Below are 19,655 nucleotides of genomic sequence, written 5' to 3' on the forward strand. Positions count from 1 at the left end.
CAATCTGGCTCATCAAAAATGGCACCCATTGAGCTATCTGTCCAAATGCTTTTGAGTCCTCACAGACCCAATGGCCTCATCCTCATTTAAGCACCACTCACTTTGTTCAGCATGTATTAACATAGTGTCTTTCATTTTTATCTCTTCCACAAGTATGTCTTATTTCCCCGATTGGACTTTAAGGATGTCCATGGCAAGGATTTTTGCCTTCTAGTTTCCTATACCAATGTACCTGACATAATTCCAGAAAATTAAAATTTGCAACAACTGAATTATTTCATTAAATGTTTCTGAGAGCTCTGTTTAACATTTTTTAAGATTTTATTTATTTATTTGATAGAGAGCACAATCAGGGGGAACAGCAGGCAGAGGGCCAAGCAGGCTTGATCGCTGGACCCTGAGATCATGACCTGAGCCGAAGGCAGATGCTCAACCACTGAGCCACCCAGATGCCCCTAACACATGGTTCTTAGAAAGGATATTAGAGGGGCACCTGGGTGGCTCAGTGGTTGAACATCTGCCTTTGGTTCAGGTCGTGATCCCGAGGTCCTGGGATGGAGTCCCACATCGGGCTCCCCACAGGGAGCCTGCTTCTCCCTCTGCCTGTGTCTCTGCCCCTCTCTGTGTGTCTCTCATGAATAAATAAAATCTTAAAAAAGAAAAGATATTAGATTGCAAATATATGGTATTCTCAAATAGTACTCTTAATACTTAGATTGTTTCATAAAAAGGGATATAAACAATATATATATTATATATTATAACATATATATATATATTTATATATATGTTAAATATATATGTTTATATATATGTTAAATATATATAAACAATCCTCTCAAAGATTTTTCCAAAGTTCCAGTCTCTATGCTCAAAGTCTTATATTCTCTAATTTAATCTCTATAACCACCTGTAAGGTATGTAATATTATTCAAATTATAATACATTATTTCAAAACCATCTTTTCCTGTATGTTCTGCTGTCACCATGGGCAGTGGAATGATCCCCATGTGGAAGGGGCTCAATTACTGTCTGCTGTAATCAAGTCTCAGGATTGCCAGAGCCAGAGGGGCCAAACTTTCATCTCCAGTCCCATGCTTTCAACTCCCAAGGGGACAACTCCATGTGGATATTCTGCTTCCCATGAAATGTCCAAAACTTCTCACCCACCTACATACAGCTGACCTCCTCTTCCCATTTCCCTCTAGTTTGCTTTTTCAGAGGACCTGTAAGACCCTCTGGTATTACTTATATTGTTATTCCATCATCATCATCACCGTGACAATTATCATTGTCATAGTCATCATCAGCATCGTCGTCATGGTTCACTGGATGCTTACTCTGTGCCAAAACTCTAAGTCCTTAACACACATCTCCTCTTTACCACAAACCAGGATAGGTGGTACTATCCTCCCTTATGGAACAGGAAAGGAGTCTCTCCCTTAAGAGTAGGTACAGATTAACCTCAGTTTGTTTGGGCTGGCTCCAAAATCTGTTCCCATTCCCCTATAGATCATCCAGTCCAGTCTGCACACAACACAGATGGGAAAATCAAAGACTAAGTCCCAGAAAGGCCCTTTGAGTTGGGACCTATGCCTTTTCAAGTCTTGGGAATAGGGTGATGGGCTATAACTGCAGTTAAACAACAGGCTAGTGCATAATACTTGTAAGAAATAAGGTGAAGGGGGCTAGCTGGGGGTAACTGGATGACATCTCCTTAGGGGAATTCATCAATGTTCTTTTTAATTCCACCTTATTGGTGGAATGTATCAATTTTCTTTTCATTTGTACCTGGCTTCTGCACGTGCGTGCACACACACACACACACACACACACATACATACACACCCTTCATTTTAGATAGACTGATTCTTTTGATCCAGAAAAGCTATATAAGAAAATCCTTGGCTTAACTCTGAGGCCAATGGGTGTCCAGTAGGTCACACACACCAATTCCTATACCCCCACTTTTCAGAGCCTGCCACAACTTCCAATCCTGGTGTCACAAAGCTGCAGGTTAGGGTCCTTGTCCTATATTTTCTCCACATTCTTCCTTCATCCCCAGGGTGTTGTGTCGATTTGGAATTCAGAAAGGATCAGATTATGCTAAGTGACTGTGAGATGCCGTCTCCAAAACTCAACTTTCCATCCACTTCCCCCAGAAAGGTCCAGTGAACCTTTGAGGAGGTACAGCATTGTTGGGAACTGCATGGGTGCTGGATCTATTTGCCAGGTTGAGATCCAGCTCTGCCACTTAGTAACTCAGACTCTGGATGAGTTACTCCTAGTAAATGTTAAAAACAAAATCAGCCATTTTTTGAGCCCTTGCTCTGTGACAGATTCATTATCTGTGTAGCTCTATGTAAATGTGCAGGTTCATTATCACACTTAATCCTCATCACAAGTATAGGAGATGAGCAATACTCTCCTTTTGCAAAGGAGAACACTGAGACTTAGAGAGGTGAATTAAGTGTCCAATGTCACCCAACTAAGAACTGGCAGAACCAGGACTTGAACAACCAAGACCATCTGATTCTGGAATTGTTCTTCAATCACTGTGCAACACAGCTCTCTAAAAGGAGGACGGTTCATCCCTTTGTTTTGGTTACAGAAGTACTAACCATAACCAGGAAAAGGACACACTAGATGTTTAATGAATGGTCACTACTGATTATTGCTCCTAATGTTTTAAGATCTCATAGGGTATCATATCATGATTGGATTGTTTTGCTCATTCGGCGAAAGAGGTCAAAAAATAGCATCAAATACTTAAAAATGGAAAAATATTTGCTGCAATGTTGCTCTAGGTCAGCAAAGATAGAAGGATAGAAACACACTGTGGAACAATGAATTAGAATGGAAAACTAGATAAATGAAAGTGGGTTTAGTAGTTTTATCACAGGCAGACGCCTTGGAGATCATTTATAGGCCCTTCTCTTTTATAGATGAGGAAATAAAAGATCTGATGAGGTAAAAAAATTTGCCCAAGACCTTACAGTAAGAAACATCAGATCTGGGCTTGGAGGCCAGTATGCCAGGGCAAGTGTTGATTCAGGCTTCAAGCTCTCTTCCTTAATGGTTCTGATCCAACTGGTTTGATAATTTTCAATCACCCTTTGAAGAGTTTGTAGAGCTACGACTTGCCTACTATTGTGCTAAGTGCTCTGAGTACAAAAGAAACTTAAAGCTCAGTCCCTAACTCCACAGAGGCTACAGGGTCCTGCACAGCAGAAGTCAATCATTAAGATATCTGGGCAACAAATAGTTCATTGCTGGGAGTGGGGGGTCATGGCTATGGGAGCAGTCAAAGGAGATGAAGAGGGCAAAGTGAAAAAGGGAATACAAAAAGACTGAAGGGGGGGGGGCGAAGGTGACAGATGGAGGGAGGAAGAGGGAAACATCAAAGACAGACAGGAGAGAGGCAGTTATATCTAACATTCCCGGTTTTATTTCTCTCCCGTACTTTTCACCGTTCCCCATACTTCATAACTTGTCTGTATCCATGTGTCCTTACACTAGACTGTCAGCTCCATAAGTGCAGATGTTTATCTGGTTTTCTTCCCACTGTTCTCCATACAACAGTGCCAGGCACAGAGTAGAGGCTCAATGACTATTTGTTAGATCAACCAATCAAATGCACAAGCACCATGTATCATATGCACTGTGACAAACTCTCTTTCCGGCAACACTGTGAGGCAGGTATTATTATCTTCAACTAATACATGGAGAAAGGAAGGCACAGAGGGTTTAGACAACTTGCCTAAAGCCACAGAGTCGGGATCTTAGCCTGTTATGGAAAAAGGTATTAGGACATGGACAAAGGAGGTTTTAGTTGCTGTCACAACGTGTTAACATAGTTGATCACATTACATAGAATCAAAGTTTTTCTCTTTTCTTATGAACAATTTAAAATATATAGAAAAGTACACAGAGCTTTAAAATGAATGGCAGTGTACTCAACTCCCAGATTTATGGTATCTTATTATTTTACTGTTTGAACTAGATCTGTTATTTAATTGAAGATAAAGATGAAGCCTCTGTGTTGTCTTCCTTAATTGGATTTCTCTGCTTCCTGGTGTTCATCCCCTCAGGTAATCACTGACTTGAATTAGGTATTTATTTGTTCTACTCTTATTCCATATATTTATGTAACCATAAATAACATATGGTGTTATTTTCTGTTTTCACACTTGATGTAAATGGCATTCTACTTTACAGAGCAGGCCACAACTTGCTTTTGACCTTCCATCCCCATGGATGCATGCAGCTCTAGTCGGACAGCCACCTTTTGAATATACCACAACTTACTTGTCCATTCTCATTTTTTTTTATTTTTTTAATTTTTATTTATTTATGATAGTCACAGAGAGAGAGAGAGAGAGAGGCAGAGACACAGGCAGAGGGAGAAGCAGGCTCCATGCACCGGGAGCCCGACATGGGATTCAATCCCGGGTCTCCAGGATCGCGCCCTGGGCCAAAGGCAGGCGCCAAACCGCTGCGCCACCCAGGGATCCCTCCATTCTCATTTTGATGGAATTTAGGTTGCTTATAATTTTCCACTGTTGGAAACTGACTCTAATGAATATTTCCTGTACCCGTTTTCTTGTGTCTGCTGGGTCCAAGAGCACCTGCATATTTAGCCTTATGAGATAGTGACTAATCGCTGACCAAAATTTTTTTACATTCCTACAGGTGGTCTAGGAAATATGATATTTGCCAATCTGAAGGGTGTGAAATGTTATCCTGTTGTTTTTATAATTTGCATTCCTCTAATTACTAGAAAGGTGCACATTTTTTCAAAGGATTATTGTCCATTTGAATTTCCCCTTCTGTGAATCACTTATTCATATTCTTTGCTCATTTTTCTGTTGAATTTGAATATTATTGGGATATGTGAATTTTTATTGGGGTATTTCAACAATTTAGAGGGGTTTATTTTATATTCAGGATATTAATTAAGCCTTTGTTATATGCACTGCAAAATATTTTCTCCTTTTTGGTGGCTTTTATCTTTTAACTTTATGGTGTGCTTGTTAAATACAGGTTTGAAATCCAAATGTAGTTCATTTTTGCACTATTTTCTTTATTATTGGTCTTTTTTGGTGCCTTTTTAAATAAATAATTTACAATTTCAAGGTCCAAAAGATATCATTCCTTATTTTCCTCCAAAAGTTTTAAGGTCTTCCTGCCGCCCTTAAGATGTTTCCTTTCAGAAGCTGTAGACATCTTGTTTTTCTTTATCTTCCAAATGTCTTTATTAGTCTTGACCTTTTCTTTTCCACATGAATTTTAACATCATATTGTCATAATCAAAGGAAAAAAGCTAAGAATTGGACTGGAATTCTACTGAATTTGTGTACTAATTGATAAGAAGCTCTCCTTGATGTTGATTCTTTCCAAATATGAATAGGGTATATTTCAATAATATTTTAAAATTTTTTCCTGGAAGATCTTCAAACAATTTTTGTTAGAATTATGTTATAATTATCTTTTAGTTTCTTTTGTTATTTTGAATGGTATATGCATGTATTTTTATATACTATGATATATACTTATTATGTATTAGTATGTACTTAATATATACTTTATATATACACATTCAATTATATTTTCTTTTTTTTTTTAATTTTTTATTTATTTATGATAGTCACACACAGAGAGAGAGGCAGAGACACAGGCAGAGGGAGAAGCAGGCTCCATGCACCGGGAGCCTGATGTGGGATTCGATCCTGGGTCTTCAGGATCGTGCCCTGGGCCAAAGGCAGGCGCCAAACCGCTGCGCCACCCAGGGATCCCCAATTATATTTTCTAATTAGGTTCTAGTTAGTGCTCAGAATGCCAATGATTTTTTAATTTTTTAAATTTTTATTTTTTTGCCAATGATAGACATAGAGAGAGAGAGAGGCAGAGGGAGAAGCAGGCTCCATGCCGGAAGCCCGACATGGGACTCGATCCCAGGACTCCAGGATCACGCTCTGGGCCAAAGGCAGGTGCTAAACCTCTGAGCCACCAAGGGATCCCCAATCTGGTTGAATTCTTACTTGTTCTATTAGTTTGTAGATTATCTTTTGTCAGCTATCATGACATCTATAATTAAAGGCAATTTTGAGTTTTCTTTTCCAATCCTTATATTTCTCTTCCTTTTCTTATTGCATTGGCTAGGACTTCCAGTCAATATTTATTAGAAACAGTGTTAAAAGACATTCTTGACTTCATGATTTGAGTGGGAAAACTTCTAGAGTTTTACCAGTTAGTGTGATGTTTACTGCAGAGTTTTGGTTGCCCTTTAAAACATATTAAGTAAATTCCCCTCTATTCCTAGTTTCCTAAGAATTTCTTAAATCAGACTTGAGAATTGAATTATATCAAATCCTTTTTTCCCTCTATATCTATAGAGATGATCATATGATTTTTCTCACTATTTTTTCTCACTTACTATTAACATTGTATGTTAATTAATTTTTCTGACTTTGAATCATAATTGAATTCTTGCCATAAACCTTATTAATCATGATTTTAAAAAATTTGTGGCTGGATTTGATCTGCTAGTATTTTATTTACGATGTTTCATCTATATTTATGTGTGGTTGGGCCAGAGTTTTCTTTTCGTCTATCATTCTTCCAAGATTTTGAAATTGAAGTTATATTAGCTTCATAATCTAGATATTAGCTTCATGAGCTGTATAGCTTTCCTTTTGTATTGCCTGAAACATAAATTTTCATGTTCATTTTCATTAACTAAAGGTTTTATGCTTTTTAAAAAAGTATTTATTTATTCATAAGAGACACAGAGAGAGGCAGACACAGGCAGAGGGAGAAGCAAGCTCCCTGTGGGGTGCCTGATGTGGGACTTGATCCCAGGACCCCAGGATCACGCCCTGAGCCAGAGGCAGACGCTCAACCACTGAGCCACCCAGGTGTCCCAGGATTTTATGTTTCTTACAAGTTTAGTAAAAGCTGCCTAAAACATTTATGCCTGATGTTTTTAGAAGGAAGAGACTTTCACATCTACTACAATTGTTATTTGATCTTATTTCTAGCATCCTATTTTATGTTTTTTGTTTACCATCCTTTTTCTACGCTTCTTTTATCTTGCCATAAAGAAGAGGTAACACTTTAACTTCTGAGATTGGATCATAAAAGGCGTGTGGCTTCCCCCCTAGAACAGTGAGAAGTTTAACTGTTCAGAGGCCACCATGCGGTGTGGAAACAGAGTGACAAGGAGTGCCCACAGATCGCAGCAGTCCGGTTTTCAAGTTATCCAAACCCAAGCACAGACATATAAAGGAAGAAGCCTCCAGGTGATTTCAGCCTCCAGCTCTCCATGCACCACTGCCCTTGAGTGTTCCCATCAGAAGTTCCAGACATCATACAGCAGAGACAAGCCATCCCTGCTGTGCCATGTCCAAATTCTTGACCCACAGAATCCACACATATAAATAATGCAAGGACTATTTTATGCCACTAAGCTTTGGGGTAATTTGTTACACAGCAAAAATAACTAGAACATGGTTGTTTCTTGTATCTTGGACCTTTATTTCTCTTCTTGCAGAAATGCATCCTTTAAGTGCTTTTAAGTGATGTTCTATGGGGCCACATTCTCTTAGTCTTTGTAGAACTGAGTATGTCTTTATGTTGCCCTCAATCTGGAATAATGGTTGACAGTTCTTTGTTTTCAACAGTTGAAAGGTATTATTTCTGGCATCCCTTATTACTCATGATATTCTGTTCTCTTATATCTTCAAAAAAAATTTTTTTTAAATCTATCAATATAGATTTTTTAAAACTAGTGAGGATTAAACAAATTGTCTCTTCTTTTGGTGCCCTGCATCTGAGCCCAGGGTGTTTGTCTGAGTTGTGGAAACTGAAAAAGCATAGGTCTTGTGGTCATCAAGCTGAGCTCTGCCCCTTGCCATACTGATCTTGGAAAGAAAGTTCTAGTTCTCCAAGCTCCTTTCCAACTATTATTATCTGCCTTGAAGAGTTAATGTGAGGATTGAGTGACAGTGCCTGCTTCATAAGTATTTGTTATAATAAACAGCATTATCCTGCCCTTGCTTCATGTTCTACCTCAGGCCTCACAGGTTGCTGCAACAATTAAATAAGAACATGACCAATATTGTGCCTTGTGCATTCCAGGTTCTCAGTAAATGTTGTTTTTATGAGTAGTATTTAACTGAAGAAAGCTAGACGAGGTGGTGGCTTAGTGGAAGGAGCAGGGGCTCTAGCATGGAAGATTCCAGGGGGCTTGGTACAGTCTGTGGCGCATCCATGGGCAAGTCCCCTCTCTAACAGCCAGGCCAGGTCACCTACGCCTGGAGAAGCAGTCTGGAGGCCTCTGACATGGCCTTCCCGCCTGTGGGAGTGGGTCCCTGACAGGCCTGCTCCTGTGTGGCCTCCTCGGCCCTCCCCAGCCTGTGGGCTACAGCACTGAGCCAGAAAACAAGTGCACGAGCAGGTGAAAACTTGGGCCACGTGCCATCCTGTCCCCTTGGTGGGCAAACCGGGGGTGGGTTTTCAAACCATTTGATGCCGAAGTGCTTCCAGGAACTGCTGTTGCCTCCAGACGTTCCTGACAGTGAAATCGGGGGCCTCTGGTGAAAATCAGAGTAAAGGGCTAAAGGCACCTGCACTGACTTGGTACCCAGGTGTCCTCTGAGCTGAAATCACGGCAGGCAACAGGAAATACGCCGGGGTGTGTGACTTTGAGAAGCAGAGACTCAATTTTCCTGAGCTCTGCGGGCTCAAGGCGCATGGCCTGCCAGCCTACCTTTGCGGGCTAATTTTTGCTGGCAGCAAAGAAAGAATGTCTGGCTACTTTAGTTCACAGTATAGGCTCTTTCAGTGAGAAGGAATTAGGAAGAAAGGAATGAAAAGGAATTAAGGAGAAGAAAGGAGTCAACTACCTTTGAAGGGGGCTGTTCTGGGCAGAGGTGTAGGGGCCCCGGGATGCTCCCCACCCTCAGCCACGCAAGCAGCCCCGCCGCTGGGCCTGGGATCCTGGGATCGTGCGGAGTGAGAAGACAGATAGAGCGGCCCCTATGGCTGGGGGAGGGGGCCCGCGAACAGAGGGCTCTTTTTCCTAATTAGCTGTTTTTATACAGGGAACACATGACCCAAACACAACCACCAACTGTGTCTTTGACATGTACAGGCGGAAAGGGGGAGCTGGGCTTTTGTCTGCCGGGAGTCTTTCAACTCGCCTGTCACCCCAAGCTGCAAAACTCAACAATGGGTCGGATGAGCAGGACCACAGCAGACAGTTTGCTAAATGGACTTGGGAACAGGTACTATTTCCACCCACGTCGGGCTGGTAAGTACTGTAAAAGTGAAATTGGGTTAAATATCTCCTCGCCCTTTCCAAAAGCTTTGTGACCATTTCTGCCATTTGCCTGTTTCTGGTATATCCTGAAACAGTGCATGCTTCAAAAAGAAAGAAATACATTTCTAGGAAGACTTTTCTTGGTCATAAATGCAATCCTTTCATAGAACCCTAACTGTGGTACTCTCCCAACTTCCCTTATCATGTTGTTAACTTAGTGAAAACAATTGAATTTCAAAGAGTACTGCCAAGTGAGTTATTTTCCCTGTTGAATGAAGTGGCTCAATTAGTCTACATAAACTGATTTAGAATTGACACGCTGAAGAATATGGGGCAAAGCGAAAAAGGATGCTTGCTTTGTGGACATGTGTAGCTATGCTTGGGTGTGACATTGTTGATTCTTTGATTCTGAAGCAGTGAACAAATCGCAAACATTTTTCAACCATTTGTTTAACTGAAAGCAGCTATGCACGAATGGTTTTCCCAGAACCAGAGGTAACATGTGCTAACACTAACTATGTTGAACTGGAAGCCATCAAAACGCCATGCCTCATGGCACTGCCCAGGTAGCAGTCGCCAGAGCATTTCCATACACGGCTCAAAGAGAATTTCCATCTGTAGCCATGGGGCAGGCCAGGGCAGAGAACTTCCCAATGCTGAGATTAAAGAAATCCACAACAAAACACTTCTCCAATTGGGGAAACACAGTCTTTCAGGGACAGAGCTGTTTAGAAAAAATAGTGCTGCCTTTGTTTTACCACATACTCGCTTCTCTGTATAGCACAACTGGAAAATGGTGACAAGACTATAAAAAGCTGGATGGAAAAGTGTCAAATTAAACCCAAGGCGAAACCCAGAGCTGGTTGGCTTAATTGGAGGTAATGAGAAATGAAACCACATCTCTACTTGCAAAGTGAAATGGTGAACTGAAGTAATTACCCAGAAAATCTACCAACAGCCCTTTGCTGGAATGCCTCAAAATTTGAGGCCAAAGTGTTCTGAGATTTCAAATGTCTGGATCATGCCTTCAAGTTTCTCCTCACTTTGCTAATAATGACTTGGATTTGATGCATACTCCATTCTTTCCAGTGAAAAGTAGTAATGTCCCAGCATGTAGCACAGGATTCACCCCAAGTTGGTGGTTGGATTCCTGCTTGCAGACGAGTATAACCGTCCCTGGGCAGAGATTTCAAGTCCCTTTACACTGGAAGCAGTAGGAACACGCTTGGGGAGGGAGGTGCGGAGCAGTAAAACAAAAGGGAAAGTGAACATAAAAGTGCTTTTCCAGGGGCGCCAGGGTGGCACAGTCGGTGAAGTGTCTGCCCACGGCTCAGGTCATGATCCTGGGTCCTGGGATGGAGCCTTGTGTCTGTCTCCCTGCTCAGCAGGGAGCTTGCTTCTTTCTCCTTCTCCCTCTGCAGCTCCCCCCTGCTCGTGCTCTCTCTGTCTCAAGTAAATAGTCTTTGAGAAAAAATAAAAGTCCTTTTCTAGGGATCTGACTGGGGCACACTGTCAAAGAAACCTTTGGACACTCTCCCCACTATTGGAGTGTCAATGGACCGTATGCAAATGTTCTAACTCAGAGACTTCTTCTAGTTCCCACTCTCGGGAAGTCCACACTATGGAATTCTGCAAAATCGTCCCTGGACACAGAGTTTACTAGGGGCACCTGGCAAAGAGGGAGTACAACCACTGCTTTTAATTCCTCTTTAAACTCTAAGAATACTCTGGGTGAGAACCTCCATTGTCAGGTTTGTACACTTTAGCACACAATGCCATCTCTCTCCCTGCGAGGCCCAACGATGTTGGCTCCTTCCAGATAAGATATGTTTAAGGGTGATGGCCTTGTGAGCCCAGGACAGTAAGTGAGATCATGGCTGAGTCTAGAGAGGTGGATACTTCATGCACGAAGCCCAGAGAAAAAGTATCTGGATATTGGGCAGGTTGGGGCAGCCTTACCGAAGCTGGGGGCGCTGTGCAAGGTCATGTCCCGGATCACCCTTGTGCCAAAACAGGACCACATCAAGAGGAACTGCTGTGCCACTTTCTTCAGGGACCCTTGTCTCTTGGCAGCCACCTACAAGAAAGTGAACAGCTTCAACAGTGGTCAACTTAACCTTTTGGTATTACCATCTCTCTGAAAAATGGTAGGAAGGCTTATGGGTCTCCTGAGTTCAAGGCTACGGAACAATGGTTTTGACTTTACGCTTCTTCTGGAAGAAATACAATTTAAAAAGTGAGACCTTATGTCAAGTCCCAAGGTACACAGCAGATAAGAGAGATGCTGACCTGGCTGAAGCAGGGGAAGGAGCCTCACGGTCCTGCCTCCTGCAACCCCCACTCCAGAGGGGGCCCAGGTCTCTCCTTGGAACCCCAGGGCTCCGTGGCTGGTGGGGAACATTGAGATAGCTCATTGTGGGGCTCTGTATCTCCCCAAGGCCACAAGGGTGAGTGGTGGGTCACAGCACCAGGGCTGCTCCTTCCGCTCCAGCTTACCAACCTTCACAACACACCGGTCCACCATGGTGTCTAGCCACTCGATGTAGGACTCGATGGGAGACTGCTCCTCCAGGAGGTGGTCGAACTCCTGGTACACTGTCAAACAAACGAGAGCCCCCCCCCACATCACTGTAGTTGTGTCTACACACAGACACATCTTAAAAGAACAAAGGAATAAAATGGAACTCCAGTCTTAACAGTGCATTCAGACTTTAGAAAATATGCCCCAACTTACTTTTCCAGGCTCATCTTTGCAGCCTGTGAGCCCCCTGAAAGCCTGGCTACCACGTATAACTAGCCATTCCCTCCATACTCCCTACTTTTCTCGGGCGGTTTCCTCTGCCTGGACTGTCTGGTTCCTCGTGGCTCAGCTGACATGAGCCCTCTTGTGAAATCCCCTTCCCCAAGCCCCTCACCAGCAGAACCCATCACTTGTCCTCCGTGCTTTCCTAACACTTTATCACCTGTATGCCACCTCTGCTGCATCACTAATGCTGTGTTTTAGTCCCGGGGCATCTCCCGTGTCAGTTCTCTGTCAGGTATCTTTCTTGGCTGGGGCCTTCCCTGAACACAGCCATTGTCCAGAATGTGCTTGTTCATAGGAACAGACAGAGGCATCACTGCTCCTTGCTCTCCGCTCCATGGCATGGCTCATTTGATCATTCAATGCTTGCAAACCACAACTATAATGGGCAAGTAGCCCAACCAGCCTCTTAGGACTCAGCATTCAGTAGATGCTTAATAGATGTTCATAGCATAAAGGAAACAATCTCTGTGCCTTTAGTTTACAAATTAACAGAAGGAGGATAACCAGTATCACTTTATAACCTGTCTTCAGCTGCCTGCCAACTAACCAGATCTGGAAGGGCTATGTCATTAGTGAAGTGCTACAGAAAACAGACATTGCTGTGGTGACCTCTAGTCTGAAACATCTCTTTTTGTGTTTTTGGGTTTTTTTGTTTTGTTTTTTGCATGTGGAGCTCAATAAATCAAGTCAGACTTTCAGAGCCACACTGTTTTTTGCAGTTTTCATTTATCTGAGGGGTTCTTGTCCCATTCCACGGGCCTCGCCAATGTGCTCTGTTTTTCTGAGTTGATGGCTGCTACGAGAGACTAGCCACTGGGACTGGGACTGGGAGCTCAGAACAGTTTAGAATAAGAAGGGGCTTTAAAAGTCCATTGAGTTGGTATCTGTGTCGTTTCACAGAGGAGAAAGCTATGTCTCCGTGAGATTAAAGGACCCCCTCAAAGTCAGAGGGTGAATGTGCCAGAGCAGGGACTGGAGCCCATGTCTCTGATTTCTGTTTGGTGTGTGCTTTTCCTCTTGATGGCAGATTTGGTGCATCTGCACTGTAGTGCTTTGGTCAGTGAAGGTGATGACAACAGAAGTGGTGAAGAAAGTGCTTACGGCCAACATCTACTGGGTTCTTGCCACGTGCCAGGCACTTCCCTAACTGCTTTGCACGGACACGCCAGGCTAACCCTACAATAACCCCGAGAATGTGACAGCAGTTTCTCAAATGTTTGTTGAATGAACAGAAGAACAACCCAAGGAGGCAGGTACTATTATCACTCCCCATTCTACAGATGAGGGAGCAGAGGCCCTCCCGGATGACTGACTTTCTGAAGGTCTCAAAGGTAGCAAACAGCAGAGGCAGGTTTTGACCCAATGCTTGCCTCCCAACCGTGGTGCTGCACCAGCTCTACCTGGTATACCGGGCACATGGTGCACGTTGACCCCATTTCACCTCTGCGTGTTCTCCCCATGTTAGAGCCTCTGCAGCCAGGGTCACTGTGTACCAGGGCCAGGGTCTGTGGGGCATCCCAATCCCCTGCTCCTACCATAGTCGTTCTCATCAGCATGCTCATGTCTGGACATGCATTTTTAAATTTAGGGTAAGTAGAGCATTCCTAAGCAGGACCTATCTCATGGAGGTGATGGAAACCCCCTGAAGCAGGAATGTACAGGCTTGTCAACTGGTTATGTGGGACCCAGGAAAATCATGTGATTGCATCGGTGTCGGCTCCTTGGCGGTTTCTCGGATTCACGATCCTGGCACAACGGTTATAAGGAAAGGAGGGTGCACACAGCACACAGTTGGCCCAGCACACAGTGGGTGCAGCACACAGTTGCCCAGCACACCGTGGGCATAGCACACTATTGAGTTCAAGAATTTACCTCCCGGCATCTGGGCAGTGGGGAAGCTGCAGGGATGATCCCTGTCTGCCAGGCCACCTGCTTTGAGGGCTGGTGCCTTTACTCACTACCCACCCTCCAGGCACTGTGTCCTACAGCTGTCCTCTTTGGTAACATGCAGCCATTTGTAAATTACCTGTACAATTTCTGATCTGCCCTTAGCTGTAAGCTCCATATGGGAAGAGCAATGTTCATATCAGTCACCGCTTTTCTCCCAGCTTCTAACACAGTGCCTGGCCTAAGATAGGCATTCAGTAAGTACCAGCTGGGTTGAACTGAACCTCACCACTCCCTTCCTCTGGAAGAGTACAATCATAGCTTTAAAGGGCACCATCCTGTTCCGGGCCTAAGAGAACTTGAAGAGAAAACCCCAGAAGGTTCCTTCTTTGAGAGGCTGTGGTGACCTCCGAGATGCTCCAGCAAAGGCTCAGAGCCTGGTCCCTAAAGCAAGTGATGGTGAGTATGGGGGATGTCTTCTTCCTCCGCAGAAGGTGCTAAATGGGGAAGAGAGCTGAGTTTCAGGCTGCTGGGAGTTAGCAGAACTGGAAGTCGTATCATTCTGAGTTTCTACTCATCTGGTCCCACACAGACATTCCTGGCACCTTGTGCATGCCTGGCTTGGGGTGAGACCCTGAAGACACAGTGATGGGAGATATGGCTAGTGCTGTTAGGGGTCTGACACCCATGCTGTCGGCCTTGTGGCAGGGAGTCAGGACAAACAGAATAGGAGGCACAATTGCAAAAATTTAGAAAGACTCCGCAGCCTCTGAAACTTGCCCACATCTCATAATTTTTGTCTCCTCTGATCGTCCAGGTGAGTAGCACTAGCGCATAGTCGTGAAGCCGAGGTCAGGCGTAGGTCTGAGGCCTCACTCTGCTGCCCGGGGTAAGGGTCACTGGCTGAGGCTGAGTCATGTCCTCTGTCACGTGGGGGTGGCGTGTGTCTTCCCCGTGGGGGTTGGTGTAGAGAATTAATGAGAACATGCGTGTGGTAGGTCTGTGCAGACCCTGTGAGCCCGATTCTTATTTTAGTGACCAGCTCTGAGTTCTCAGCAGGGGAAGGCAGGCTGAGGGCTGCTGAGGAGGAAGGAACGAGTATGGAGCTCTGGGAAAGAAGCCCCAGGGAAGGTCCAGGTTCAGGCTCCAGCCGTGCCAGTAGCTTGTGACAAGGGCTCAGCGGGAAGAGGTCTCTAATAGGAGCATCTTTTGGAACTTACTTGTTTCTAAACACCACATGCTTAGCTGGGCTGGAGCAAGTTCCCTCAGGAGGACAAACAGAAGGCATTGCTGGAAATCTGAGGGGCCTCGGGCTCTCAGGAGAATGGGCCCAACTTCTCAGGGGGACCGCTACCATGCAGGGTCTGGGCCCTCGCCTTACTCACAGGGTGAGAGTATCCCCCCACCTCCAGCAATTCTCAGCACCAGCCTTTCTGAGAGCTGGTGGGAGGAGAGTGGACCCACTGTTCCCACACTCCTGCTCCCCTCCCCTCCAGGCATGAAAAAGGAAGGCTGAGCAAGGTGAAGAAGTTGCCAGTAGAGCCTCAAGGATCCAGAGCCGCTGGGCGTGGGAAGCCATGGGCAGTAGGCTGTGGCGGGCGCGTGAGGAACAGCAGAGATGCGCTGAGCATGGTGGTGTTCTCTGGACCCCTCATGACCTCTGCTACTAAGAACAGCCCACCTGACCTGCTCCGGAGACCATCTGCAGCAGTATTCCTGGTGTCTTTGTCCACAGGGACATGAACATATGTTCACAGAAGTAAACCTCCATCCACTCCCTTCTCAACCATTGAATGTGATTGAAAGGTTCACCTGCCAATAGGTGGGCTGACCCATGTGACCCTCTGCTGAAATCCAGGTAGTATATCCAGCCGACTCCAGGCTGACATACACTCAGACAGGCAACAAGCTTTTGTCCTCATTTTTTTTTATACCACCTGTGGAAAGATGCCTGGCATTGAGAATCACATCTGGGCCCTTTTGCATGGCACTGTGTGCTGCCCAGTTGCACCAGGCTCCCTTTTCCCCAGGAATGTTGACACATGTCCATTTAAATCAATTAGCCCTCCCATCTGGGCTGACCCATTTAAGAGGAACAATAAGAGGGAAGGGATCCTAGGGGGAAGGACAGGGTGGGAATGCCACTTAAATATTTACCAAGATACTTTTTCTCTCTTTCTTTCTTTTAAAAGCAAAAACAGAAAAGACACAATCCTCGGCGGAACATCTTACACTGGATGATGAGTTTCCGGTGCTCATCGCGGGAGTCTTCCATGGTGTAGAGGGTTTGCTTGGTGATGCTGTTCAGGTCCACGTTCCTCCAGTCTTCCAGCATTTGGAATGTGATATCTGCACTGTGGATCACGGTCCGAGATGCCTGTAATCCAAGCCAATCAACTCATTAGCTCAAGGGTTGTTAGGTTAAAACCCCTGCGCATTATTTTCTTTTTAATGAATCTGCAGTGTTCTGCAGCTGTTTTGAAATTCCGGAACATTCAATTTCAGGAAATCAGAAGACCATAACTCAGTCCATAATTCAGAAGACCCATACAGTCTTTTCTCTTGGAGGTCTCTTTTCTCAGCTCTATAAAAAATTACTCCAAGGTGGCCGAGGCTAGACCAAACCCTGCTGTTCCCAGCCCCTTTGGTCTGGACCCCTGGGGAACAACGGGATGAAGCCCAGAGATCTGTCAGCCTTCTGACCTGAGCTTGCAGGAGCTCTGTGCTTAGTAACCCATGTGTCTCTAGCATTGGAGAAGCAATGGGCCTAGAGCTTGGACTGGTCTGTGGGCCTATGACAACTTTAATCCCAGCCATCTTACAATGTGTATTTTTCATATACATGCATTCTGAAGCAGTTTATGGTCTAGCTTTCTGTTTTTTGCTTTTTGGTTTTTAGGTGACTACAATCCATTTTGCAGGTGACTACAATATGAACAACTGAGAGGGAAGAAAAGGGAAACAAAACCCAAAGACTCCATTGCTCATTACTGTGCATGTGATGCATGTACGTGCCCATGCTCACACGCACATTCAACCTGTGGTTTCCTCAGCAAGCCCTCACAAGTAGAACTTCAGTTTGCAAGTTGGAACAATACTTGGAACCACCAAGTTGGAACAAAGCTGATAAAAGCAAAGAAAAACATTTCCAGAATCATTTCCTTTACTTGCATGTTTTTTTAAAAAAGTCTTTAATAAAATGGAAAAAAAAAAAAGATTTCCGATACACATGGCCATTAAACATCTCCTAATGCTTGTGAATTTCCAGGCAAAGTAAGTACTGACAACCCCTTTTACCTCTAGACTGCCTGAGCACAAGGAGCTCTTATTTAAATCACTGTAGAATTCTTTCCAGGTCTGAGGCCTAGAGTATATGAATATGTGAGTTGGGTCCATTTCTAATGATAATGAAAACAACTAAAGGTTAAGGTCTGGGATTCTGGACTCAAATATATTTAATTCAAATCCTGGCCTTGCTGCTAACCACCTGACTGTCTTGGGGCAAGCCAGCAGATTAACCTCAGTTTCCTGATCAATAAAATGGAGGTGTAATAATACCTGCCTCTTCAGGAGGACAGCTGTTTGAGGGTTCCTTGAGATAATGTTTGAAAAGGGCAGAGTTTAGGGAATAAAGGCTCACTAAAGGAGCTACCATTAATCAGGCCGTTCTCTGTGTGGTGATGCACAAACACCTCAGGGCTGTGGCACGTGGTGCTGCTGCCCACTGGAGCATTCCTCTCCCCCCCTGCCAGGCAATCCTGCCATCACATGTGCTCCAACTTCAGAGCCACACCCGTGGAGCCACCTCCTCTAACCACCATATCTCAATCACACTACGTGCCCCGTTATTCTCTATTGCTGCTGTTTCCCTCCTAACACTTAGCACTTTTAATTAATTATTTTTTGGTTCACTTTTTTTTTTTTTTTTTTCTGCTCAGGGCAAGTACCACTAAACATGGTCTCTGACATAGAGGAGGCACTCAAAAGATTTTGTGCAATGAATGGTTGAGATAGGAATGCCAAGTTGCTTGCTTAGTGTATTTAAGCAATAAAGGGCCTGGGTATTTAGATTCTCGGTTTCAGTATGACTTGTCTTATATGTGTTTAGGAACACTTGCTGGGATATTAGTTATGATGTTCCATGGTGTTTCATTCCTGTCACCAACCCCAGATCCTCCAGCTGATCCAGAAATGTGTCTGAAAGCTGTCCTGTGAAGATGGAAAGGTAGCAAATGCTGATTAAAGTACGTACTGTCCGTGTAGGAAGTGAAGGGAGAACGTATCTGTATGTGTATGTGCATGTGCGTGTGTGTGCATGTGCGTGCAGACAGCCACCGTACAGATATGGATACGTTTACCTGCATGCCTTAAAGGGTCAAAAGGCTTTCCTGGACTGCCTGAGCCCCAGAGGGAGACACCAAAGCCATGCCTAGCTCTCTGAGATAACCCAAGCCCAGCTTTTCCAAGCTGGGGAAAGAACCAGAAGGCATGCACCCAGTGTTTCTCTGTTTTGCCAATATTTGTTTGCTCCCCTAACTCCTACTAATCTGGTCAGGCTCTGCCCTGTCCCAGAACAGCATCCAAGTGTGGCCTCTCTCCTAGCCAGCATGACTAGAAAAGGTTTACCTGGTTTCCAAGTCCCCCATGGGGCCATTCATGCCAGAGGCTGGACCGGAACAGTGAGGTGTGTGTGTGGGTGTAGCTCTGTATTTTCAGGTTCCTGCCCTGGAGGCTTCCTGCAGGCCACTCTAACTAGAAACCCTTCCTCCTTGACCTTGAATAACCGGCACCAACCCAGAACAGACAGTATAAGGGAGAGGTGGAAAACTCAACACAAAGAAGGCAAGCAGGTGGCAGACGGGGGAGTGAGGAGAGCCAATCAAGTGGAAGAGGAAGTGGGGGAGACAGGGAGGACAGTGCTCAGCCCATCCACTTGATTCCTGCCCTGGGAAATGTGGCTCTGGGCTGTTTAGCGGTCATCTCCCAGGTTCAACGGTTAATGACAAAGCAAAACCAATTTTTGAACACATGTAAATCAAATAAAAATAACCCCACCCCCCTGAGGGCAGATTTGACCTGTGGCCTCCAGTTTGCCCCTTTTGCTTTCAATGTTTTAATGAATGTTAACAGGCTACCTTAATAGACTTAGATTCCCTTCCTTAAGGTGCAAACTTAATAGAAACCCAAAGCTTTATGCCATCAAATTATCATTAGAGTTCCAGTACACATTTCTGTTACTTCTGAATTTTTCTAGTAAGCATATGTCACTTTTGTGCTAAAAAGAACAAAAATATGGAGAAAATAAAAGTGGGTATTTAACATACTGTATGGATTTGTTTTTTGTTGTTTTTTGTTTTTGTTTTTGGATTTGAACTCTTCTGGATGATACATGACCAACAAATCATCCTCTTTATCTATTTGAATCATTTATTTCTGTGGCTCACAACTGGGGGTGAGACTGGGCCCCAGGCTACTTTTGATGGTGTTTGGAGACATTCTTGATGGTGACAACCAAGGTAGTACCTGGGATTGGGTGGTTCTAACTGGCATCTGGGTTCTGGCATGTGGGTAGAGAGAGACCAGGGATGCTACTAAATCTCTACGCTGCACAAAACAAGTCCCGAGAGCAAAGGATGATCC

The 19,655-nt window shown here is 44.4% G+C and overlaps 1 protein-coding gene and 1 long non-coding RNA gene across 8 annotated transcripts in view; one reads left to right on the forward strand and one right to left on the reverse strand.

Moving 5' to 3' along the window:
* RFX4 (regulatory factor X4) overlaps positions 1-19,655 on the reverse strand; it is a 162,238-nt gene that overhangs the window by 24,081 nt on the left and 118,502 nt on the right. For all 5 annotated transcript variants that reach the window (XM_049115348.1, XM_049115349.1, XM_025461929.3 and 2 more), the window contains 3 exons: positions 16,248-16,392; positions 11,823-11,917; positions 11,282-11,399 (listed from right to left, as the gene is read on the reverse strand). In XM_049115348.1, the coding sequence (XP_048971305.1) occupies positions 11,282-11,399; positions 11,823-11,917; positions 16,248-16,392 (358 nt within the window). The remainder of the gene's footprint in view (positions 1-11,281; positions 11,400-11,822; positions 11,918-16,247; positions 16,393-19,655) is intronic.
* LOC112669112 (uncharacterized) lies at positions 1,369-19,317 on the forward strand. Of its 3 annotated transcripts, XR_004819190.2 has the most exons (6): positions 1,369-1,448; positions 4,004-4,091; positions 9,105-9,313; positions 13,156-14,474; positions 15,512-15,873; positions 16,208-19,317. It is a non-coding gene; the product is annotated as an uncharacterized LOC112669112 (long non-coding RNA). The 3 variants fall into 3 exon arrangements; XR_003142072.3 differs by having other exon boundaries at positions 13,156-15,873; XR_004819191.2 differs by having other exon boundaries at positions 9,155-9,313; positions 13,156-15,873.

This window comes from Canis lupus, chromosome 10 (genome assembly GCF_003254725.2).
Source record: "Canis lupus dingo isolate Sandy chromosome 10, ASM325472v2, whole genome shotgun sequence".
Taxonomy (NCBI): Eukaryota; Metazoa; Chordata; class Mammalia; order Carnivora; family Canidae; genus Canis; species Canis lupus.